Source organism: Balaenoptera borealis (assembly GCF_965194805.1).
Source record: "Balaenoptera borealis genome assembly, chromosome: 9".
Classification (NCBI taxonomy): Eukaryota; Metazoa; Chordata; class Mammalia; order Artiodactyla; family Balaenopteridae; genus Balaenoptera; species Balaenoptera borealis.
In genome coordinates this window covers 111613915-111636717 of record NC_138873.1, presented here as the reverse complement: position 1 = coordinate 111636717, position 22803 = coordinate 111613915, and the positions used below count along the sequence as shown (strand labels likewise).

At 42.3% G+C, this 22803-nt stretch overlaps 1 protein-coding gene and 1 long non-coding RNA gene across 4 annotated transcripts in view; both read left to right on the top strand.

The window, feature by feature from the left end:
- SLC17A5 (solute carrier family 17 member 5) overlaps positions 1 to 6051 on the top strand; it is a 49228-nt gene extending 43177 nt beyond the window's left edge. Inside the window, exons 10-11 of one of the 3 annotated variants that reach the window (XM_082405089.1) lie at positions 1156 to 1246; positions 4704 to 6051. In XM_082405089.1, the coding sequence (XP_082261215.1) occupies positions 1156 to 1246; positions 4704 to 4841 (229 nt within the window). In that variant the 3' untranslated portion in view covers positions 4842 to 6051. Of the gene's footprint in view, positions 1 to 1155; positions 1247 to 2504; positions 2847 to 4703 lie in introns of those variants that run through there. The other 2 variants (XM_082405090.1, XM_082405091.1) reach the window with 2 other exon arrangements.
- Positions 1 to 22803, top strand: part of LOC309634743 — a 632894-nt gene that overhangs the window by 536836 nt on the left and 73255 nt on the right. The gene's annotated exons all lie outside the window — the stretch shown is intronic.

Sequence of the window (22803 nt, the reverse complement as noted above, 5' to 3'; positions counted from 1 at the left end):
TGACACACACAGCTGTCGATACATAAACAACAAGTTAAAATAATGTTCAGCAACCCTAGCATGTAATCCGAAATGTTGCATACTGTACGACCCTTTGGAGCCAAAGCACCGAAGGGGTGCTGGTCTCCGTGGGACAAGCTCCAGCAGTCCGTGCAGAGCAGCCTCACAGGACCACGCGTGGGCCTGAACAGCTGCGGGTCACACGCATTTCCGTGGTCAGCACGTATTGAACGAGCATAGATGTTGCACTGGCTGCTGGAAATAATAAAGGGGAGTAAAACATGAGTTTTCAGAGAGACCATGGAGTCAGAATTAGCGAACTTGAATCAGAGAACGAGTACCTCTTAAAACACACAGTACTAGCTTTGAGGGCAGTAAAGATTCTGAAAAGACAGAGTTCAAAATGCATTTTTGTCATACACCTACAATATATATAAACCCAACTTGTCTATTCCTGGGACAGTGTGCAAGGATTTAGCGACAAGAAGATACGTAATAAGTTGAACAGGTAAGTTGTGAAATTGTGTGTTCAGTATGATCTCATTTCTATAATATATATACAGAAGAAAATAATTAGGATATTTACCAAAATGTTAATGTTGATTATCTCTATATAGAAGGATTATAAGTAATTTTACTTTCTTTGTAATTTTTTTTTTAATTTTTAACAATGACATAAATTTTGTAATCAGGAAATAAATTCTCTTTTTAACTTAAAAAATTTTAAGGCACATGAAGCTTCCTATCTAGATACAGCCTTGTATGAAAATCATATCTCAGCACTTTTCTGTTTCACTGTAAAAGGGATCATTTCAATGGCTCTGTTTCTCTATGTGATGTTAGAACTATTGAAATGCAGGTTTTTAACTCCCCAAATATTTAGTCCTATTTCAGTAAGACGTCTCATTTAGACATAAAATTTCACAAGAATACAGCCTGGGAATGGTCTAGCTATCTATGGACAGAAGCTATTTAAATATGTGATGCAGGGAATTCCCCGGCGGCCCAGTGGTTAGGATTCCACACTTGCATTCGCAGGTGGCACGGGTTCGATGCCTGGTTGGCGAACTAAGATCCCACAAGCTGCGCGGTGCCCCCCGCCCCCCAAAAAAATGTGTAACACAATAATAAACCCCTATGAAAATGCTTCTGCAGGTATGCTGGTATCCTCCTGGGCATCACAAATACATTTGCCACTATACCTGGAATGATCGGGCCCATCATTGCCAGAAGTCTGACCCCTGAGGTAAGTAGATAATTTGCCTATAAACTGAAAAGCTCTAAACAGTTCATTTGAAGCTGCACATCTGTGTCAAAGTTGAGTATATTTTAATTAAGGGTAAAATTCTGAATGCCTGTTCTTATGCAATTATTTACAGCAACAAAAAGCTAAATACCGTAATAGGTAGGAAAGTATATTTTCAAAGAACACTGTTTGAATTTTAGGCAGAACAATAGAACTAAGTTAAATGAAGATCTTGTAACTGAAACCACACAAGTACTTAAAAGCTGTGATATTATACCAGATAAATAACTTGTATCTTTGGTTTGAACAAATAAAAATTGGCAATGTAGAATTATTCCAGAAATGGAACCACGAAAGTGTCAGGAAATCAGGTGAGAATGAGTAGGAACAGTTGAAATAATCAAGAACGTTTAGAAGAGCAGAATACTTACGAAGACGTATAGGTGTCTTCACATATTTGAAAGATGGTGACTTATTCTCAGTAGTGCCACAAAGCCAGATGGAGAGAAGGTACGAGGAGACAACAGGCAAGTTTTCTGTTTAAAGCTGTTATGTGTGGAATGGGCTGCCGTTTGAGTTAGTGAGCCCTGAAACGGTCAAACATGTATTCAACTGGCATTTCTTGAGTGCTTATTACTGTGACAGATACTAAGGATTCAAAGGCAAAATTATAAGATCCTACATTTGAGAAATTCATTATTTGGAGATTATGTGTAATGAAAGTACAGTGTGACAAAAACTGCAGAAAAAAATGTATGCTCTTGCTGTGGACACAGAGGAGGGGACAACCGGTTTGTGGGGAAGGAGCCTGGAGGAGTGAGCCAGGGTGTGGGAAGGGCTGGCATCCGGCCTGTGTCAGGGCACTGAGGCCCCAGGAACACGACGGGCCCGGGGTTGGTGTGGCCTGAAGCAGAGACACTGAGTTATACTGTGTAAGAAATCAAATTCAGCGACCTCAAAGGCCCTTTCCAACTCCAGTTTTCTACTGCTTAAGAAAATCTAAAGCACTAGCGAAATGTATTCTTCAAGAGGCTGACTTAAACCTCTAAAAGAGACTTAATTTTCTCTGTTTTGTCTCTGTGATGAAATTAACACTGTCTAATCCTTAGAATTTCAGTATATGCCTACAAATTGTCTTATTACCAAATACTCTGACTTCAGACACAGGGGTGTTCACTGCAGGTGGTACTCTACCATTTCTGATTCCTTACTCAAGTGAATCAGTGCCTCCTTGTTACCATTTTCTCTCACTTAACAGAAAGGAATGTTGGGACCGCTCAGTATGTCACATCACAGATGTTTACCCTTACCTTCATGGAGCACTGTGGCAACACAAGAACCTAAGTCAGCACACTACCATGAGTAATTTCATTCATTATCACTAGTCCTGGCACTTCTGCTGGGAAGATATGGACTCCTGAATTCAAGTCTTGGAATGTTTGTAAAGTGGGAACTGAACTGGATTTCAGATCTATTGTTAGAGCATTTGTTTAATGTTATTTAAAAAGGCCATTATTTTTAAAAAGGAAAAACACATTTACCTGCACAATTGTAATTGCTTACAATTAAAGTTTACTGCACTTTATAATTTATAATTTATTTATTATAAATAAATAATGAAATAGGGAGTCCCTGGCAGTCCAGTGGTTAGGATTTGGCATTTTCACTGCCATGGCTCAGATTCAGTCCCTGGTCGAGGAACTGAGATCCCACAAGCTTCACAGTGTGGCCAAGTAATAATAATAATAATGAAATAAAGGTCAAAGCGTGTCTGAGGTTCAATTCTGTTACAGACAAAACAGTATTCTCTAAAAACTGGTGGAGTTTTTGTTAAAAAACAAACTAGGGAGCTTCCCTGGTGGCGCAGTGGTTGAGAGTCTGCCTGCCAATGCAGGGGACACGGGTTCGAGCCCTGGTCTGGGACGATCCCACATGCCGCGGAGCAACTAGGCCCGTGAGCCACAACTACTGAGCCTGCGCGTCTGGAGCCTGTGCTCCGCAACAAGAGAGACCGCGATAGTGAGAGGCCCGCGCACCGCGATGAAGAGTGGCCCCCGCTCTCCGCAACTGGAGAAAGCCCTCGCACAGAAACGAAGACCCAACACAGCCAAAAATAAAATATAACAATAAATTAATTAATTAAAAAACAAAACTAGGCGCTTTGTACGATTTCTGGTACAGTTGACTGATTTTAAGTCACCCGTTGCCTCCAGATAACACTGAGGTATTATTTTATCCTGCAGATCACACAGCAGCTTTTTCTTAGAATCCTAAGAAGCTGTCTTAAACCCGTCTCTCAGGTATATGACGTAATTAGTAATTACTGACCGACTTCTACTCTAGGATGGTAACATGTTGTTAGCAAGCATATCTAAATAGTCCCTAAAATTTAAGATGATTTCTAAGATTTTGTTTTTCACCAAAATACATTCATCTCAGATAAGTATAATTAACCATGGAGTGCTCCTTTCTTTCTCCGTGTTCTTCCTTTTTTCCTAAATAAATGACTTCATGCCAACTTGCTGGTGCCTTTCCTTTTTCTTCCTCACTGCCAACTCAGCTGCTTGGTTTTTTCTTTTCTAACTGCTGCAAATGAAGCACTCTGGTTACATTGAAATTGTGAAAATCCAAAAACAAAGGTTGTTAAAGATAGTCACACGACCCAGAGATGTAGATAACTACTGGATATTTTTATACCACTGGATTACACACTGTGTCTTGTTGATCTCTTACTGACAGATCCCATCCATGTCCTGTGTTGTGTGCCATTCAAGAGCCCTGCAGGATCTTTCAGGCCAGGCCTCGAACTTGAACTTCAACGTCCATCTTAACTCATCCTTACTTGATCTGCCCCTGACACCCCCTACCTGAGAACTTGGGAGATGATGTGCAGGCATAATACTAATACTTTCCTAGTAACACACGAGTTGAGGACATGCCAATGTTTTATTTTTAGTAAACTTTTTTATCGAAGTGTAACATGCATTTTTTAAATGCACAAATCCTCAGTATACAAGCTGGACAAATTTTCACAAAGTTAATACATCTGTGTGACCAGTGCCCACCCAATCAAGAAACAGAACGTCACCTCCCTCACAAAGCCTCCAAGTAGCCCTTCCTTCCTCTTTCACCCCCACCAAGAGGAACCACTATCCTTTTTAACACCGTAGATTATTTTTGTCCGATGACGGTCTTTATATCAATGGAATCGTTCAGTGTGCACCCTTTGTCTGTGAGGCGTATCGATGTTGTTGTGGGTCATTCGTTGTCATTGCTCTAAGTATTCCATTGAACACATATGCCACCATCTCACTGTTGATGGACATTTGGGTTGTTTCCAGTTTTTATGAATAATGCTACTGCCGTATAAAAACAGTCTTGTGACGCCACCTTTTTTGAAAGCGGACTACCAACAAAACCCTTTTCCATTTGCATCGTTTTCTTTCTTTCTCTGCAGAACACTGTTGGAGAATGGCAAACTGTTTTCTGCACTGCCGCGACTATCAACGTATTTGGTGCCATTTTCTTCACGCTGTTCGCCAAAGGTGAAGTACAAAACTGGGCTGTTAGGGATCACCGTGGACACAGAAACTGAAGGAACCAATAAATAATCCTGTCTCAGTGTATTTTTGTTTATCATGTAACCTAACAGTGCCTTTGATATTTTAATGTGTAAGCAATCTACATACAAGAAAAAAATTGTACTGTATTAAATGTTTAAGGCTTGTAATCATGAAATGTCACCAGTTGCCAGATTCGTGAAATCAGCTGTTTTTAATGATTAATAACACATTTGCTGGAACTTACAATTCAGGGTCACATACCTGGCTGCAAGTCAGGCAATCTGAAATAGGGGAGTTCTATTTATTTTTAAGACCACACTGAAAGGGATGAGCAGAAATGGACCCCCTCTATACCTTTGCTTAAGCTGGATAATAATTCTCAGGTCTTGGTAAACACCTTTTTTTTTGTACCCTTTCCTCAAAACATGATTTGTCAGTCATCAACATTCCCTGACGCTTAGATCTCAAACTTCAGCATCTCCACGGAGCCGCCAGCCACTGTATCATTCTGCCTGGCAGCTGCACTGAGGGAAGCGCGCCCGGGCAGCTGTCAGGCATTTCCTCTCTGGCTTGACCAGGGTCAGCGCCAAGGCTTTGGATGGTGTCGTTCCCCCGGGGCTGTTAACGAGTGGATGAAGCCCTGAGCCGGCAGGGACATTGCGGTCCTCAGCCATGGCTTCCGTGCCCCTCTCCCTTCCCTTCCCAGCACGCTGGAATACTGACCGGCATGTAACCTGCAAAAGAAAGTATGATGCCCAGTTTAGCCACAAGTAACATCATCCCACCTTCACGTGGATCAGACTATAAATTTTCAAGCCCCGCGTTCTATGAGCTCCACCAGGATAATTAAATGTTTAAAAAGCACCCTCACATGTTTTCTCTCTCTCTTAACGCGTGTCTGCTCGCAGCTCAAGGCTAGGGTGACTCTTACTTCCGCAGCACCTGCAACCAGTGGGGTGACCATCTTTACTGCTGGTTTCTGAAAGCTCATTTTGCCGATTTTTCCTGGGCCATCTTCCAGCGGTTTTTGAGCGTGCTTTGAGGGCATTTATGTGGTTTAGAACTTGATTTATGTTTTGTTGTGTATGTTTAACACTACCTGTAACATCTTAACTAAAGCTATTTAATGTAATATGATGTGTATACATTTCTGTAAATTTATTTTTAAATCTGTAAATAACTTTAAGTTGCTATGGTGATTTTTCTTTTATAAATTATCAAAATAAACCTTTTTGGATTGATTTTTTTTTGGATCTGACAGTTCTGTGATACCTTCTAGTAGCCACAGTGGCTATTTTACATCTTTTCTGCCATCTTCCTCAACCACTGATCTACCTCTACCCACATCTCTGCCACCATTCAGCCAGGATACATAGGTCGTCTAAGTGATGCAGCATCAGAAACCTCTACTGCCGTCAGCCTGCCCTTCCTGACTCTGAAAAGGGTCCACTCTTCCTGCTAAAGCATATGCCGGCATCACTGATTATATCCTCTCACCTCCTCCAGACCTTGCTTCAGTAATTCCTCTTCCTCAGTCTCTACCTCTCTTCTTGTTCTTTCCCTTCTGTCTCAAAGACACACAAGCCTTCTAGCCTTTAAAAAAAAACAAAAATACCTAACTCTCCTGGGGGCGTGAAAACACACACACATCCCCTGGTGGTCCAGTGATTAGGACTCGGCACTTTCACTTCCAAGGCCCGGGTTCAGTCCCTGGTTGGGGAACTAAGATCCCACAAGCCTCATGGCGCGGCACACACGCACAAAATATATATATGTAATATTTCTACAGTGATAAGAAACTGGAAACAGTGGTTCCTACTAGAGAGAAAAAATAGGCAACCAGGGCTAGGACGGGGAATTCATTTTCACCTTACCGAATGTGACAGTATAACCTATTCAAGTAAAAACATCATTTAAAAAAACAAGACACCCGCTGCTCAAGCTACTGTGTGATCACCCCCCAGGCTTTGCACTGCACGACAGACATGCCCAGCGAGCTGTCTTCACTGCACCTGAGAAGTTTAAATCCAGCCTCACGCCCTCACCCCTCCCCCCCAATAAAACCAACTGTTCCTGCCACTCTCCTTACCCCTGTCACTGAGGCTCGGGGCTTGGAGTCGTTTTTTATCCTTCCTCTTCCCTTATCTCCCACCTCACCCTCGACCCTGTGTATAATTAACCATCTGTCTTTTCCATTCCAGTTCGTCAAAGTCTCTGGATTTTTTTTTTTTTTAAATCCCTCTGGCCATCTCCTAAATAAGATCTCTGCGGCTCTTGTTTCCACCTGGAATAGAAAAGTTAAGTGACCTTTAGTCTGGACCTCTAATGTCCAGCTGGGTCATTGGTCCAAGTACAATGCATCCCCTCTCCCGGATGAGGATGCTCCCCCAAGGTGAACCCGCTCCCCCGCACCTCCCTTCGCCCACCCAGGAATCAATCCCTTTGCCCAGCAGCCTGCCCTCCTCACTCCTAGGCTCGGTCCGCTCCATCCTCATCTCCCACGCCTGTTTCAGCTACATCCGGGGACTTCCCGCACTCTCCATTTTTCCCTCCCCTTCCTTAGCTTTACGAACTTCCTTCCTTGAGCCTGGAAGGTTGCACTTCATCCCCACCTCCTTCAGGACCCTCGATTTCTTCTACCCTCTGTGATCTAGATGTGGTCTCCTCCTTTGATCCACTACAACACCAGATTATTTATTAATTTTGAGTTTTTTGCTTTGTTTTAAACTTGAGGACTCAGGCTCAGTTATGAAGAAAGGATCATTCATTCAGTCAACAAACATGAATATCTACTCTTTGCTCGGCTGTAAGGATACACAGATATGTGGCTGACACAGTCCTCTTCCTCCTGGAAGTCTCCCTGGAACTGTCGGCCTCCTTGATCCCCCAGCTCCTCCCCCAGCATTCTATGTACAATACACAGGAACGCATGTCTGTGTCTGTCTCCCTGTTATTTACCACAAGCACCTTTTTTTAAAGAATCAATTTTATTTATTGATTTATTTTTGGCTGCATTGGGTCTTCGTTGCTGCACACGGGCTTTCTCTAGTTGCGGCGAGCGGGGGCTACTCTTCGTTGTGGTGCGTGGGCTTCTCGTTGCGGTGGCTTCTCTTGTTGCGGAGCAGGGCCTCTAGGCGCGTGGGCTTCAGTAGTTGTGGTGCACGGGCTCTAGAGCGCGGGCTCAGTAGTTATGGCGCACGGGCTTAGTTGCTCCGCGGCATGTGGGATCTTCCCGGACCAGGGCTCGAACCCGTGTCCCCTGCATTGGCAGGCGGATTCTTAACCGCTGCACCACTAGGGAAGCCCCACACCACAAGCATCTTGAGGGTGGTCCATTTGATTAATCTCAGCATGATCTTCCTCATAACAATATGTGTTATCTTAACATTTTAGTTGCTTAACAAACATTTAGTAAATAACCCTTTGTTAAATGAATTGAATTTTTTAAATCTCATATATTGTTTTTTTCAATAAGTTGTTTTCTTCTCAAAAAAGTAGTTTAAATGTGCAACACCTTTTAATGCATTAATGATGTGCTAACCTCAAAGTAAGTTATAAGTGGCGGTCATTGGTAAATGGTTTTGAAAGTAGTTGAGAATAGCTCAGTTCAATATAGGCAAAGTACTTCTCCTCTCAGTTATGCAACAAATATCTACCGCACAGTCATCAGGGGCCAGGCTTGGTTCTTGTACCTGGGATACAGCGTAAAAAAAAACAAACGCATTTTCCCATGGAGCTCACACTCTGATTTATTGAACACTTTCCTTCACAGGGTCCAGCCTTTGAAACCTGCCTTGTAGAATGTCATTATCCACCTAACAATCAAATCCAGGGGGAATGAGCATGCCAACTGACCCTGGGAACCAGAGTTATGAAAGAAACAGAGGCAAACGCTGGAGTCCGCAGTTTGGATTAACTATTTTAACGTCCTTCTTACTTCAGCCTTTGTTTTATTTTCAAGGAATCAGACATAGAGATGTTTGAATTTAGACCCAATTGCAAAGTAAACAACTTCCCTGAGGGTAGTTTATCACTGTTCAAAATAAAATTCACCCAGTAGAAAAATATTGATAGAGTATTTAAATTTGAAGGCAGGAAGAGCACTACAGGAAATGGCCTGGTTCCTCTTCCTCTCAGGAAAAGCATGTTACTGCCTCAGATGACTAGATATGGGGTGAATGTCTAATTTCAGTTTAAAGAATAAATTATCTTTCTCACAGAAATGCAAATTGAGGTGGCTCACAAAGCCTTTTCAGATGCCTCTGCCTCTTAGAGTGACCATAAGCAGAAAAGCCAGTTATAAAAGTTTGTGCTTCAGGGAGATCAGCTCGGTGCTTTGTGACCACCTAGAGGGGTGGGATGGGGAGGGTGGGAGGGAGGGAGATGCAAGAGGGAAGAGATATGGGAACATATGTATATGTATAACTGATTCACTTTGTTATAAAGCAGAAACTAACACACCATTGTAAAGCAATTATACTTCAATAAAGATGTTTAAAAAAAAAAAAGTTTGTGCTTTAAGAGGGCCATATAGAAACTACTTCCGGGGAGTTCCCTGGTGGTGCAGTGGTTAAGAATCCGCCTGCCGATGCAGGGGACACAGGTTCGAGCCCTGGTTTGGGAGGATCCCACATGCTGCGGAGCAACTAGGCCCGTGAGCCACAATTACTGAGCCTGTGCTCTAGAGCCCGCGAGCCACAACTACTGAGCCCACGCGCCACAACTACTGAAGCCCACGTGCCTAGAGCCCGTGCTCCGCAGCAAGAGAAGCCACCGCAATGAGAAGCCCACACACCGCAATGAAGAGTAGCCCCCGCTCTCTGCAACCAGAGGAAGCCCGCGCGCAGCAACGAAGACCCAATGCACCAAAAAAAATAAATAAATAAATAAATAAATAAACTTTTTAAAAAAAATTTTTTTTAAGAAAGAAAACAAGAAGAAACTACTTTCTAGGGGCTCTGCTATGGATAGCTTTGAGTACAGGAAATACTGAACCCAAATGAAACATAACCAATTTTCTGCCACCCTTTTCCGTGTGCCTTGATGAGGAAGAACACCAGTAATTTTCCGAGCGCCTGCTTGCTTTCACTTTATCTTGATGTTGGGAAAGAGGAAACGTTGACGTCCCGGCACTGCCAGTCCTGTGCTTCCAAGTGAGAAGCCCTGATTGTACAACTGAGCTGGAAAAGCATTTAAGCAACCTGTTTCCCTCACACAGCCTTCCTGCTGTGATAGGCTGCACCTGGGACAGAGCCATCCCCCTTCCAGCCTAACCGTATTAAGTTTGTTTCCTGGCGTGCTCCCCTCAGCAGAAACCACTGAAATATGCTAGCCCTTCCGACAGACACCGCCTCTCGGGGATCAAGTGTGCATACTGGCCTCATCTTGCATTACAGCCACAAATAGCCCCTCGTTTTGAGCATTTCACAACTTCACACTCACTCCACAGCCTGAAACTTGAGCTTCCCACAGAAGTTTGGTTGGGATTGAAAGTGATCGGGCTAGGATACATAGTCTGGTCCTTTTAATGCTCAAGAACTGTTTTACATGAAGTATTGGGATGCTGTCAGAGGAAATTCCAATGTGTATATTGTATAAATTATGATAATGCACCTTTTTTTTTTCGCACCAAGAAGCTACTTCAGGTGTCTGCTGTGCTTTGCGTTGTTCTGTCATCAGGGGCAGGAAGTTTATCCTGGGGCATTCACAGGGGTCTCTTGTGGATCATCATCAGCTACAGAGAAGCATATGATAGGTGACAGCATGTGTATACCACTGTCACATAGATTACCTCACTAAATACTCACAAATACCCGTGAATGTGCAGGCAACAAGACCTAGTTAAAGCTGGGATGAGAGATACATGCTCTGTTAAAGGAGAGGTCTTTGGCCCTTACAGGGACCCTGCCAGCAATCTTGGTTCCCAGTGCCAGCTTCAACCAAATAAGCCCACTGACTCAAACTATTACATTGGTTGGGAATTTGTTGTATCACTATCTTAGCTCCATGTATGATATTAGGGAATATTTATTCTATGTTTATTCTATAGTACTGTGAATCTTTTTAATGTTTTCTATAAACCTAAGCATGCCAGTACGATTCAGTTGCTTCTATGGAAAAAACTTTAACTCATTATTTCTATTACTGTACCGGTTTGAAATTTTCAAAAATTTAGGACACTATGGGGTGGGGCAAAAGACCAACCCTCCCACTCTGTGCTGTTCCTGAAAAATAAACTTCCTCTAGGAGAGCTGTAGACATTCCATTCTTGGTGCATGAACTTTGTTATTTCAAATCATGGGATGGGAAGCAAGGATTCGGGGGGCAAGGATCTCAGTTCCCACTGGGAAGTGAAAGTTCAGAATGCAGGAGAAAAACAAGTCCAGAAGCCTCCGCCTGTGTTTTCCGTACCTTCCCTCCCACATCTTCCTCACTGCTGGCCTCTGACAGGGTCCCCTCACGGATGGCAGGCTCTAACCATCACCCGTCTTTGCTGATAGCAGGAACGATAGTACAGAGTCACTATCGGTGTGCCTGGATCTTCTGTCCTTTTCAGGAGGCCTCCTCAGACACCAGTACCTCTTTCTGCCCTTTCTTTTTAACTTACAAGTAAAATGGAGCCAAATAGGCTGATTTCCTTCACCAGGTTTAGACTGGCAGAGGTGCAGGCAGGCATGGGGTGCACAGTGTTGTTAAGTCTTCTGAGTCCCCATCCTTCCACTATGAGTCTGAGAAGGCTGGAAAGAAGAGGAAGAGGGTGGAAGGGATGGAATGGAACCAGGACTATCTGAAGCTGTCAACTGAACAAAAGCTAAAGCAGATGAGGAAATAGCAATGACATGTTCAGAATTGGATGTAGTGGTACCTAGAATTATTATGTACTAAATAACAACATTTATAGGAATTCCCTGGCCATCCATTGGTTAGGACTCGGCGTCTTCACTGTGGTGGCCAGGGTTCGATCCCTGGTCAGGGAACTAAGATCCTGCAAGCCATGTGGCACAGCCAAAAAAATAAAATTAAAATTAAAAACAATATTTATAAATTTCTCAGAGTAGAGAGTTAGTGCCAGGTATTGTATAAGGGCTCTACATTTAATGTTTATTTAATTCTCTCCACATCCCTACCCCACGTTTTACAGATGAGGAAACTGAGAAAGTCACACAACTAAGCGGCAGAGACAAGATTCAAACCAGGTCTCTCTGATGTTAGAGCAGAATCTCTTTAGTCCTAACTATACTGTCTCCATTAAAAATCATGTTTGGTTCGCACCCATTTATGATAAAAAACCCTCCAGAAAGTGGGCATAGAAGGAACATATCTCAACATAATAAAAGCCATATATGACAAACCCACAAAAACATCATACTCAATGGTGAAAAGCTGAAAGCATTTTCTCTAAGATCAGGAACAAGACAAGGATTTCCACTCTCACCACAATTTTTCAACATAGTTTTGGAAGTCCTAGCCATGGCAATCAGAGAAGAAAAAGAAATAAAAGGAATCCAAATTGGAAAAGAAGAAGTAAAACTGTCACTGTTTGCAGATGACATGATTCTATATGTAGAAAATCCTAAAGACTCCAGCAGAAAACTACTAAAGCTCATCAATGAATTCGGTAAAGTTGCAGGATACAAAATTAATGCACAGAAATCTCTTGCATTCCTATACACTAACAAGGAAAGACTAGAAAGAGAAATTAAGGAAACAATCCCATTTACTATCATATCAAAAAGAATAAAATACCTAGGAATAAACCTGTCTAAGGAGGCAAAAGACATGTACTCAGAAAATTATAAGATGCTGATGAAAGAAATTGAAGATGACAAAAAAAAGATGGAAAGATATACCATGCTCTTGGATTGGAAGAATCAATATTGCCAAAATGCTTGTACTACTCAAGGCAATCTACAGATTCGATGCAATCCCTATCAAATTACCAATGGCATTTTTCAAGAACCATAACAAAAAAATCTTAAAATCTGTATAGAGACAAAAAAGACCTCAAAGAGCCAAAGCAATCTTGAGAAACAAAAACAGAGCTGGAGGAATCAGGCTCCCTGACTTCAGACTATACTGCAAAGCTATAGTCATTAAAACAGTATGGTACTGGCACAAAGACAGACTTATAGATCAATGGAATAGGATAGAAAGCCCAGAAATAAACCCACACACCTCAGTTAATCTATGACAAAGGAAGCAAGAATATACAATAGAGAAAAGACAGTCTCTTCAATAAGTGGTGCTGGGAAAACTGAACAGCTACACATAAAAGAATGAAATTAGGGCTTCCCTGGTGGCGCAGTGGTTGAGAATCTGCCTGCTAATGCAGGGGACACGGGTTCGAGCCCTGGTCTGGGAAAATCCCACATGCCGCGGAGCAACTAGGCCCGTGAGCCACAACTACTGAGCCTGCACGTCTGGAGCCTGTGCTCCGCAACAAGAGAGGCCACGATAGTGAGAGGCCCGCGCACCGCGATGAAGAGTGGCCCCCGCTTGCTGCAACTAGAGAAAGCCCTCGCACAGAAACGAAGACCCAACATAGCAATCAATCAATCAATCAATAAATCAATCTTTAAAAAAAAAAAAAAAGAATGAAATTAGAACATTCTCTAACACCATACACAAAAATAAACTCAAAATGGATTAAAGACCTAAATGTAAGACTGGAGACTATAAAACTCTTAGAGGAAAACATAGGCAGAACACTCTCTGACATAAATTACAGCAATGTCTTTTTGGATCCACCTCCTAGAGTAATGAAAATAAAAACAAAAATAAACAAATGGGACCTAATTAAACTTAAAAGCTTTTGCACAGCAAAGGAAACCATAAACAAAATGAAAAGACAACCCTCATAATAGGAGAAAATATTTGCAAATGAAGCAACTGACAAGGGATTAATCTCCAAAATATACAAACAGCTCATGCAGCTCAATATCAAAAAAACAAACAACCCAATCAAAAAATGGGAAGAAGATCTAAATAGACATTTCTCCAAAGAAGACATACAGATGGCCAAGAGGTACATGAAAAGCTGCTCAGCATCACTAATTATTAGAGAAATGCAAATCAAAACTACAATGAGGTATCACCTCACACAGGTCAGAATGGCCATCATTGAAAAGTCTACAAACAATAAATGCTGGAGAGGGTGTGGAGAAAAGGGAACCCATCTACACTGTTGGTGGGAATGTAAGTTGGTACAGCCACTATGGAGAATAGTATGGAGGTTCCTTAAAAAAACTAAAAATAGAGCTACCATATGATCCAGCAATCCCACTCCTGGGCATATATGTGGGGAAAACCAGAATTCAAAAAGATATATACATATACACCTCAATGTTCATTGCAGCACTATTTACAGTAGCCAAGACACGGAAGCAACTTAAATGTCCATCAACAGAGGACTGGTTAAAGAAGATGTGGTACTATATATACACTGTAACTTTACTCAGCCATTAAAAAGAAGGAACTAATGCAATTTGCAGCAACATGCAGGAATCTAGAGAGTAGCATACTAAGTGAAGTAGGTCAGACAGAGAAAGACAAATCTCATATGTTATTGCTTATATTTGGAATCTAAAAAAAATGATACAAATGAACTTATTTACAAAATAGAAAGGGACTCAGACTTCGAAAACAAACTTATGGTTACCAAAGGGGAAAGGTGGAGGGGGAGGGATAAATTAGGAGTTTGTGATTAACACATACACACTACTATATATAAAATAGATAATCAACAAGGACCTCCTGGGGACTTCCCTGGTGATGCAGTGGTTAAGAATCCGCCTGCCAATGCAGGGGGCACGGGTTCGAGCCCTGGTCCAGGAAGATCCCACATGCCGCAAAGCAACTAAGCCCATGAGCCACAACTACTGAGCCCGCATGCCACAACTACTGAAGCCTGCGCACCTAGAGCCCATGCTCCGCAACAAGAGAAGCCACCGCAGTGAGAAGCCCATGCACCGCAACGAAGAGTAGCCCCTGCTCGCTGCAACTAGAGAAAGCCCACGTGCAGCAACAAATACCCAATGCAGCCAAAAATTAATTAATTAATTAATTAATTAATTTTTAAAAACCAAGGACCTACTGTATAGCACAGGAAACTCTACTCGATATTCTGTAATAACCTATATGGGAAAAGAATCTGAAAAAGAATGGATATATGTATATGTATAACTGAATCACTTTGCTGTACACCTGAAACTAACACAACTTTGTAAATCAACTATACTCCAATATAAAATAAAAATTAAATTAAATTAAAAACCAAAAAAAAGCAAACCATGTTTGGTTCCTCTCTGGGCTTGCACCTAGTTTGAGGCGATGTGGCTAAATGCACCAGGAAGGTCAGGACCATCGTCAATACAGGAAGATGTCAACATAGTGCCTCCCACAGGAAGATCATGAAGAAAATCAGCCCACACGCCAAGGACACCTGCTTCTTCTGTGGCAAAACCCAGATGAAGAGACGAGCTGCAGTTCATGCATCAAAACGGTGGCCGGCGGTGCCTGGGCCACACCACCACTACCCTCACAGTGAAGTCGTCATCAGAGACTGAAGGAATTGAAAGACCAGTAGAAGCACCACCACTGGAAACATTGCTAGCCTATAATAATTGGGTTAATTTATGTAACAACTACAACAGCAACAAATCATGTTTGAACACTGTTGATGGGAATACAAATCACTGCAACATTTTTGGAGAGTAATTTGTCAGTAAGTCAAAATTAAATATAGCCATTGAACCAGCAATTCTGCCTATGGTAATCTAGTCTAAAAATACTTGAACAGGCACCAGGCATTTTTTAAGAGTACTGTCAATTTTCTATCAGTAAGGAAATGGTTAAAGAAGTTATGGTGCATTCATAGAGGAGAATTACTATGCAGCCATTAAAAAGTAAGAAGATCTGAAATAGACATATAGGAGAATGTCCATACAATTTGTTGGAGGATGAAAAAGAGTTACCTAACAATATACATTGTTTTATCGTATTTTTAACAAACAAATTATTGATGTACTGATACATACATAGAAAAAGGTCTGTTAATAGTAGTAATGTAAAATTAGAAAGTGAATAGAAAAAAACATTGGAAAATATCTTTAGCACCTCGGAGTAGGGGGGAAATTAAATGGATTTCACTACATTAAATTAAACACTTTAAATACTTCTGTTCAGCAAAACATACCAAACAAAGTTAACAGATGTCAGACTAGAGGAGACTGCAACATCTTGTCAGTAGAAGAGGTTAGTATCTAGATTTTTCAAAGAGCTCCTGCAGGTCAACAAGAAAAAGTGAGAAAACCCAACAGAAAAAATGAGCAATGAATAGACAGTTCACTTAACAGAACACCAGGTGTCAAACAAGCATATGAAGAGGTGATTAAATTCCCTAGTAATTATAGAAACAAAAAGAAACGTAAACTAAAACTCAAATGAGATATTACTTTCGACTCATCAAATTAATAGAAATTAGAAAGTTTGATGCTACCAAGTGTTGGCAAAGGATGTGGGGAGATGAAAATTATTGTCCACAGTGGAGAGAAGGGAATATAAACTGGCGTATCCATTCCAGAAAGCAAATGATTGTATTTAAATTAACTAAGAGTATGTCCTTTGCCCCGGTATACTGCCCCATGCCTGGGTATTTGTCGCAGAGTGATTCTTGCTCAAGTCCTTAAGGGAGCATATACACCACACTGTTCACTGTGACAGAGCTGGAGGCGAGCCAGGTGTCCCTCGTTAGGAAAATAGATAAGCTAAATATGGTGAATTTTACTATGGAATAATATCACCCGAGAACATGCAGAGGCCTCAGAACGTGCTGTGTAAAAAGACTTAATAGCACAATAACCACTTCCGAAAATTAAAAACCCATCCAAAAACATGATATTTTCCAGGGATACTTGCATAATTTAGAACATGTAACGAACACATTAGAGTGAGTGGCGACAAAGGGGAGAATGAAAGCAGAGTTGGGGGGAAGAGGAAAATTAAAAATAAAACAAGACAGTGGGCTTGCACTGAAACTGAAGGTTCTATGAACAGAAGAGTATGAGATAAAAATAATTTTTAAGCAGGTACTCGGAAGGTGTTGAAGTGGGGCAGGGAGAGAAATACTTCACTTTCTTCTGTTCACTCGTCTGCATTATTTAATTTTTTTTTTAGAATGAATGTGCATTACTTTGATAATTGAAAACAGAAATATTACAGAAGAGTAGTTATTAGGAATATTAGGGAAATGTTCATAATATATTACTAGGTATAGTGAGATTATATCTGCGTTTGTTTTAATAACAGCTTTTTTGAGATGTAATTCACGTACCATAAAATTCATCTTTTTTAAAGTGTACAATCCAGTAGTTTTTAGTACATTCACAGAGTTGTGCAACTATCACATATTTAATTCCAGAACATTTCATCACCCCAAAAAGAAACCCCATTTCCCCCAGCCCCTGCCAGCTGCTAATCTAGTTTCTGTCTCTATAGACATGCCTATTCTGTATGTTTCATAAAAATGCAATCACGTAACATGCTGTCTGTGTGTCTGGCTTCTTTTTAGCATAATGTTTTGAAAGTTCGCCCACGTTGCCGCATGTATCGGCCTTTCATTCTTTTTAGTCCCAAATAACATTCCATTAAATGGATCGACCACTCTTTGTTTATCCACTCATCAGTTGATGGACATATCTGAATTGTTTCCACTTTTTGGCAGTTAGGAATAATGCTGCTGTGAACATTCATGCACAGGTGTCTTTTGTGTGGGCATATGTTTTCAATTCTCTTGAATACAGCGATTCCATTTTTGTTTGAATAAAATATGCATTAAAAAAAAAACTGAACACACACACCAAAATGTTAATTTCTGGACAGTGGAATAATAGGTAATTCTTTTTTTTTTTTCCTCCTTTGAGCTTTTTTCTTTAATTTCAGTTTTCGAAAATAAAAATTGATTTTTTTCATCAGGAAAAAACACATCGTTTAAAAAAAGAAAACCCAAAACCTCAGGGTCAGCCCCGGAACTGGTCCCCTATCTTTCCAAAACCAAACCCAGAGTCTCTGGCCCCTGGAGCTCTTGGCTGGAAAATGCCGCCCCCCACCGTCATCACCTTCAAAACATTATACCTCACCTGGGCGTAAAGTGGCTTCTGCGGCTGACAAAGTGGCCCCTGTCGATATCCCTGTCAGCCCACAGGCCGTGCCAAACGACCCATATTTACTTGCCCAAGAAAAAAACCCCACACGATACCGTGGAGGATGCCCTTCTGTCCTGCTATCTTCTTCGTTCCTGTATCCCAGTATAACGTCCACCGTTCCCGCCGTAACCATTTCATCAAGAACCGATGATCGAGGGGCGTGTGCGCGCACGCGCCCCCTCCCCGCACACACACCCCTCCCCCCGCAGCAGCTCGGCCTACACCGCAGCTTCACTGCCCTAAAAACCACTCGCGGCGCGCAGATCGGTGTTGCCCTGGACACCAAAGAAATCCTCCGGATTGGAGCCACTTGGTGGCGAAAGACGAACTGTGGGCACTTCCCATCAGGGTGGGGCGGAGCAGATATTTCTAGCTCTCAGGAAGCTGGAGTTTAACTCATGTAGTTTAGCTGACTCGTGCATCGGAACTCTCCAAGACTAGATTTCTTTCGTCGGAGGAAAGAAGATGCCTCTTAGGGCAACCACCTCTGCGCGCTCGCGGAGGGAAAACACAAAGAGAAGCGTTTAGAACGAGTCAGCCCGGGCCGCGCGAACAATGGAGAGTCACAGCGGGGCCTCCCAGCTGGGCCTCCCAGCCGGCCTGCGGCGGCGTCTACACCCGCTCCGGGCACCAGGGACGCTTCCAAAAAATAAAAGTGACTGTTACTTAACCTTCTTTTCTTGCTTTTTTGCCTAAGATGCAGAACTAGCTTTTACGATTACAATATAATGATGCTATTTTGTAAAACTCACAGGAGTCGTGGGATCTCAGTCCCAGAGGCCAGGGTCACTGCGGCGCAGGTAAAAAAAAAACGCCCCGGAGACCCCAAGTCGACTCCCACGCCGACCCCGGGGGTGGGCAGGACCCTGTGCATGTTCTCCTCACTCACAGAAAACTATGCTGAAAAAAGGCGCAAGGGCCCAGATCACAGCCTCGGCTTCCAGGCCAGGGGGTGAAGGCTTGCCTCTCGCGGGGGGACCAACTCGCCCTTCGGCGGGAACAGACACTGGGGGAAGAAGCTGGCCCCGGGCCTGGTGGTTAGGAGCTCTTTTCTGGAAAAAGCAATCGTCTACTACAAACGTGTTGAGCTTGGGGTTTCTTGTCCGGGACTCGGTGTCTCTCGAGGAATCTGGCAGCTGCAGCCAAGATTCCAAAATCAATAGAATGTGTTTCATACCCTGATGGATGTCGTCGGCCCGTTTGCTGGTGCGCAGGATGAAAAGCGGTGCTGGCGAGGGCGGGCACTCTTGAGTGTCCCGGGCGAGGAGGCGGGGAGCCCCAGCAGGGCCCCCGAGCTGGCCGGGCGCGCCCCCAGCCTCACCCCACACCCAGCCTTCCGTGCAGCCCAAGGGGCTCGTGCCCGCTGCGCCCTGGCTCGGCGAGCCCCGGAGCAGAGCGAGGTCGCGGAGGACGCGCCGCGCTGGGGGAGAAGCATCGCCTCCCCCTCCCACTCAGGCTGGCTGGGCCCCTGCGCTCTGCCCAGGACAGCTTCCTGCCAGCCCAAAAGCCCAGGATGCCATCCCCACCCATGCATTGCCCCCGCCCCCTAGGTCTCCCTCCCAGCCTCCAAGAACACACGAATCCCCATACTCTGATACCCCCAATCCCTGATACACTAGCACATGAAGAGTCCCTCTCCTTTTCCTGTGGATGACCTAACCATATGGTTTATTATCCAAACCAAGACTTCCAAGAGGTGCAACTAGAGATGATCATACTAAATGAAGTAAGTCAGAGAAGGACAAATACCATATGATATCACTTATATGTGGAATCTAAAATAGGACACAAGTGAACCTGTTTTTGAAACAGAATCGGGGACATAGAGAATAGACTGGTGGTTGCCAAGGGATAGGGGCGTGGGAGAGGGATGGATTGGGAGTTTGGGATTAGCAGATGCAAACTGGTATATATAGAATGGATAAACAAGGTCCTTCCATATAGCACAGGAAACTATATTCAATATCCTGTGATAAACCATAATGGAAAAGAATATGAAAAAGAATGTGTATAGATGTATAACTGAGTCACTTGGTTGTACAGCGGTAATTAATACAACATTGTAAACCAACTATACTTCAATAAAAAATAAATTAAATTAAATTAAATTTTTTAAAAAAGATAGCCAATGATCAAATGTCATTCAATATTCCCACACAGAAACTTTCCACTGGTGTCAATATCTCATTTACTCAACACTCTGTCAGACAAGAGTCAGAGAAAACTAAAATGTTGTTAAATTTTATGCATCAGTTCAAACCTGAACTTTAGCAGTTACCATAAAGCTTGAAAAAAAAGGTTATCTCAGAATCTCATGAGATTAGGAAATGGTTAACAGCAAAATAAAAAATTATAAAAATAAAAAGGGAAATATCCATATTCTACCTGACATGAATCATACATTTTTTAATTTTTATAGAATGAAGGTAAATCCCCAATTGTTTTATATATATATATATATATATATATATGTATATATATACGGTAAAAATAGGTAAATTCAAAATGTGCTTTTTAACAAACATTCTAAGGATACCCAGATTGCTTGATAGATTACAGTAATATAAATACATACAATATTGGGTGGACCAATTTGAATAATAGCAGATTTCTACTTATTTCTTATGCTCTCTTTAAACTGTCTGAAGAAAGAGACTTTCTCTTTAAATAATAAATAAAAATCAAGACAGAAACAAACAAACAAAAAAAGACTTCTAAAAGGGAAAGGGATATGTTAATGAGTCATACGGACAAAGACCGAAAACCCATCTGGGGCAAACCAGGATACTAGGGTCACCTTGGGGGTTTTGAGCAATTTATCTGAATTCAGAAAACACTCCTTACCCCTCACACTCCCAGGGAAAAGGAAGGAGGGAGGGAGGGAAGCAGGTGGAGATGCAGTTTAAAAAGAAAAGAAAGCCCAATTCAGCGCTGCATTTTGAAAAATATCCTATTTCGTTAAGAACTCTTAGACCTAGGTCGTGTATTTTGCACCTCTTTTGTTAAATACTTGGAGATTTATTTGTGAACTCTGCAACCATTTCTGTGGATATCAGCAAAGCAAGGTTAGCAAGTGTGGAAGCAGATGTGGAACTAGCCTGAGTGTGCTGACATGACAAGGGTATTTCTTCCTGGGGATTCTCTTTGTGCATTATCTTTATCTACACATGATTATTACTTACCTATATACAGGCACTTCCCTGGTGGTGCAGTGGTTGAGAATCTGCCTGCCAATGCAGGGGACACGGCTTCGAGCCCTGGTCCGGGAAGACCCCACATGCCGCAGAACAGCTAAGCCCGTGCGCCACAACTACTGAGCCTGCGCTCTAGAGCCCACGTGCTGGAACTACGAAAGCCCAAGCGCCTAGAGCCCGTGCTCAGCAACGAAGAGTAGCCCCCCCGCTCTCCGCAACTAGAGAAAGCCCGGGTGCAGCAACGAAAGACCCAATGCAGCCAGAAAAAAAAAAAAAAAAAAAAAATTACCTACCTATAGACAAATTTTGAAAAAAATAGAGCTTTTTTAGCAATAAAAAAAGAGGGTTTTTTTTAGCATCCTAGTTTCCCAGCTCTGTGTAGTCAGCAGTAGCCAACCAATTGTCTTTTCAACAAATTCACAGCACGTACTATGTGCACGTGCTGTGTGCTCGAAGAACTTGAACTCGTTTAACTCATTTAATCCTCACAGTAACGCTCTGAAGTAAGTATATTGCTATCATTCACATTTTACAAATAGGGAAACTGAGGCAAAGAGAGATTTAAGTAAATTGTCAAAGATCTCACCTCTAATAAATTGCACAGGTAGGACCCAGGCAGTCTATGTTAGAGTTCACACCATCCAGACACTAATCCGTGCGGACCTGACCTGTGAATGCTTCATAAGGGCGGTAGCCATGTGAACTGGCTTAATTAAGCGCATTTGCTAAAGTTGTGTTAGCAAAACTGTGTTCAACTGCTGCTCAGACCTCTTTAACAGATGTTCCCATCAGCCATCCTAAAATAAATCTGCTACTAAGATTCACCCCGGCGGTGTAAGGCCTTCAGCAGTGTGACCCAGTCTTTTCTCTTTAACCCCCAGCTTCAGCTAGACGAAAATTCCAGTTCATACTTTCCTGCCTCAGCGTCGTCTCTGTGCTTTTCCCTCCACCTAGAAGGCCCCCAAGGCAATTCTCCCCAGCTGACTTCTTTTTTTGCAGCCCCATCTGCGTCAAGGCCCAGATCAAACTGGCATTCCATTGTCACACTGGACAGAAACTCTCCAAAGTCTGAAACCCTACAACCTCTATTATCTGCACCACTCACGTGCCTGCGTAGCGTACCTCCCCCGCTGACTCAGCAATTTCTCTCCCCACAGCCCTTAGCGCAGCACATTTTCACAGAAGTAGTTCTCTGAATGTACAGTCCACATTGTTTGCCCTTCATTCATCCTCTCTGCTAAATATTGGCAAATATATATATATAATTATATAGATTTATATATACATATGTATCATTGCAAAAGGAAAAGACTTCCTCCTTCTAAAAGAACCACGATTTTACTCAGGTATCTTTCCATCTCCAGTTCTGGAAGTAGACCCTTGTTTCTTCTAAGCCAGTACTACCCAATAGAAATAGAAAGTGAGTCGCATGTGTAATTTAAAATTTTCTAGTAGCCACATTCAGAAAGTAAAAATAAAAAGGAGAAATTAATTTTAATAATAAATATTATTTAACCCAATAAACCCAAAACATGTTAACATTTCAACATGTAATCAATATAAAAAAAACATTAAATCAATATTTTACTTGTGTGTGA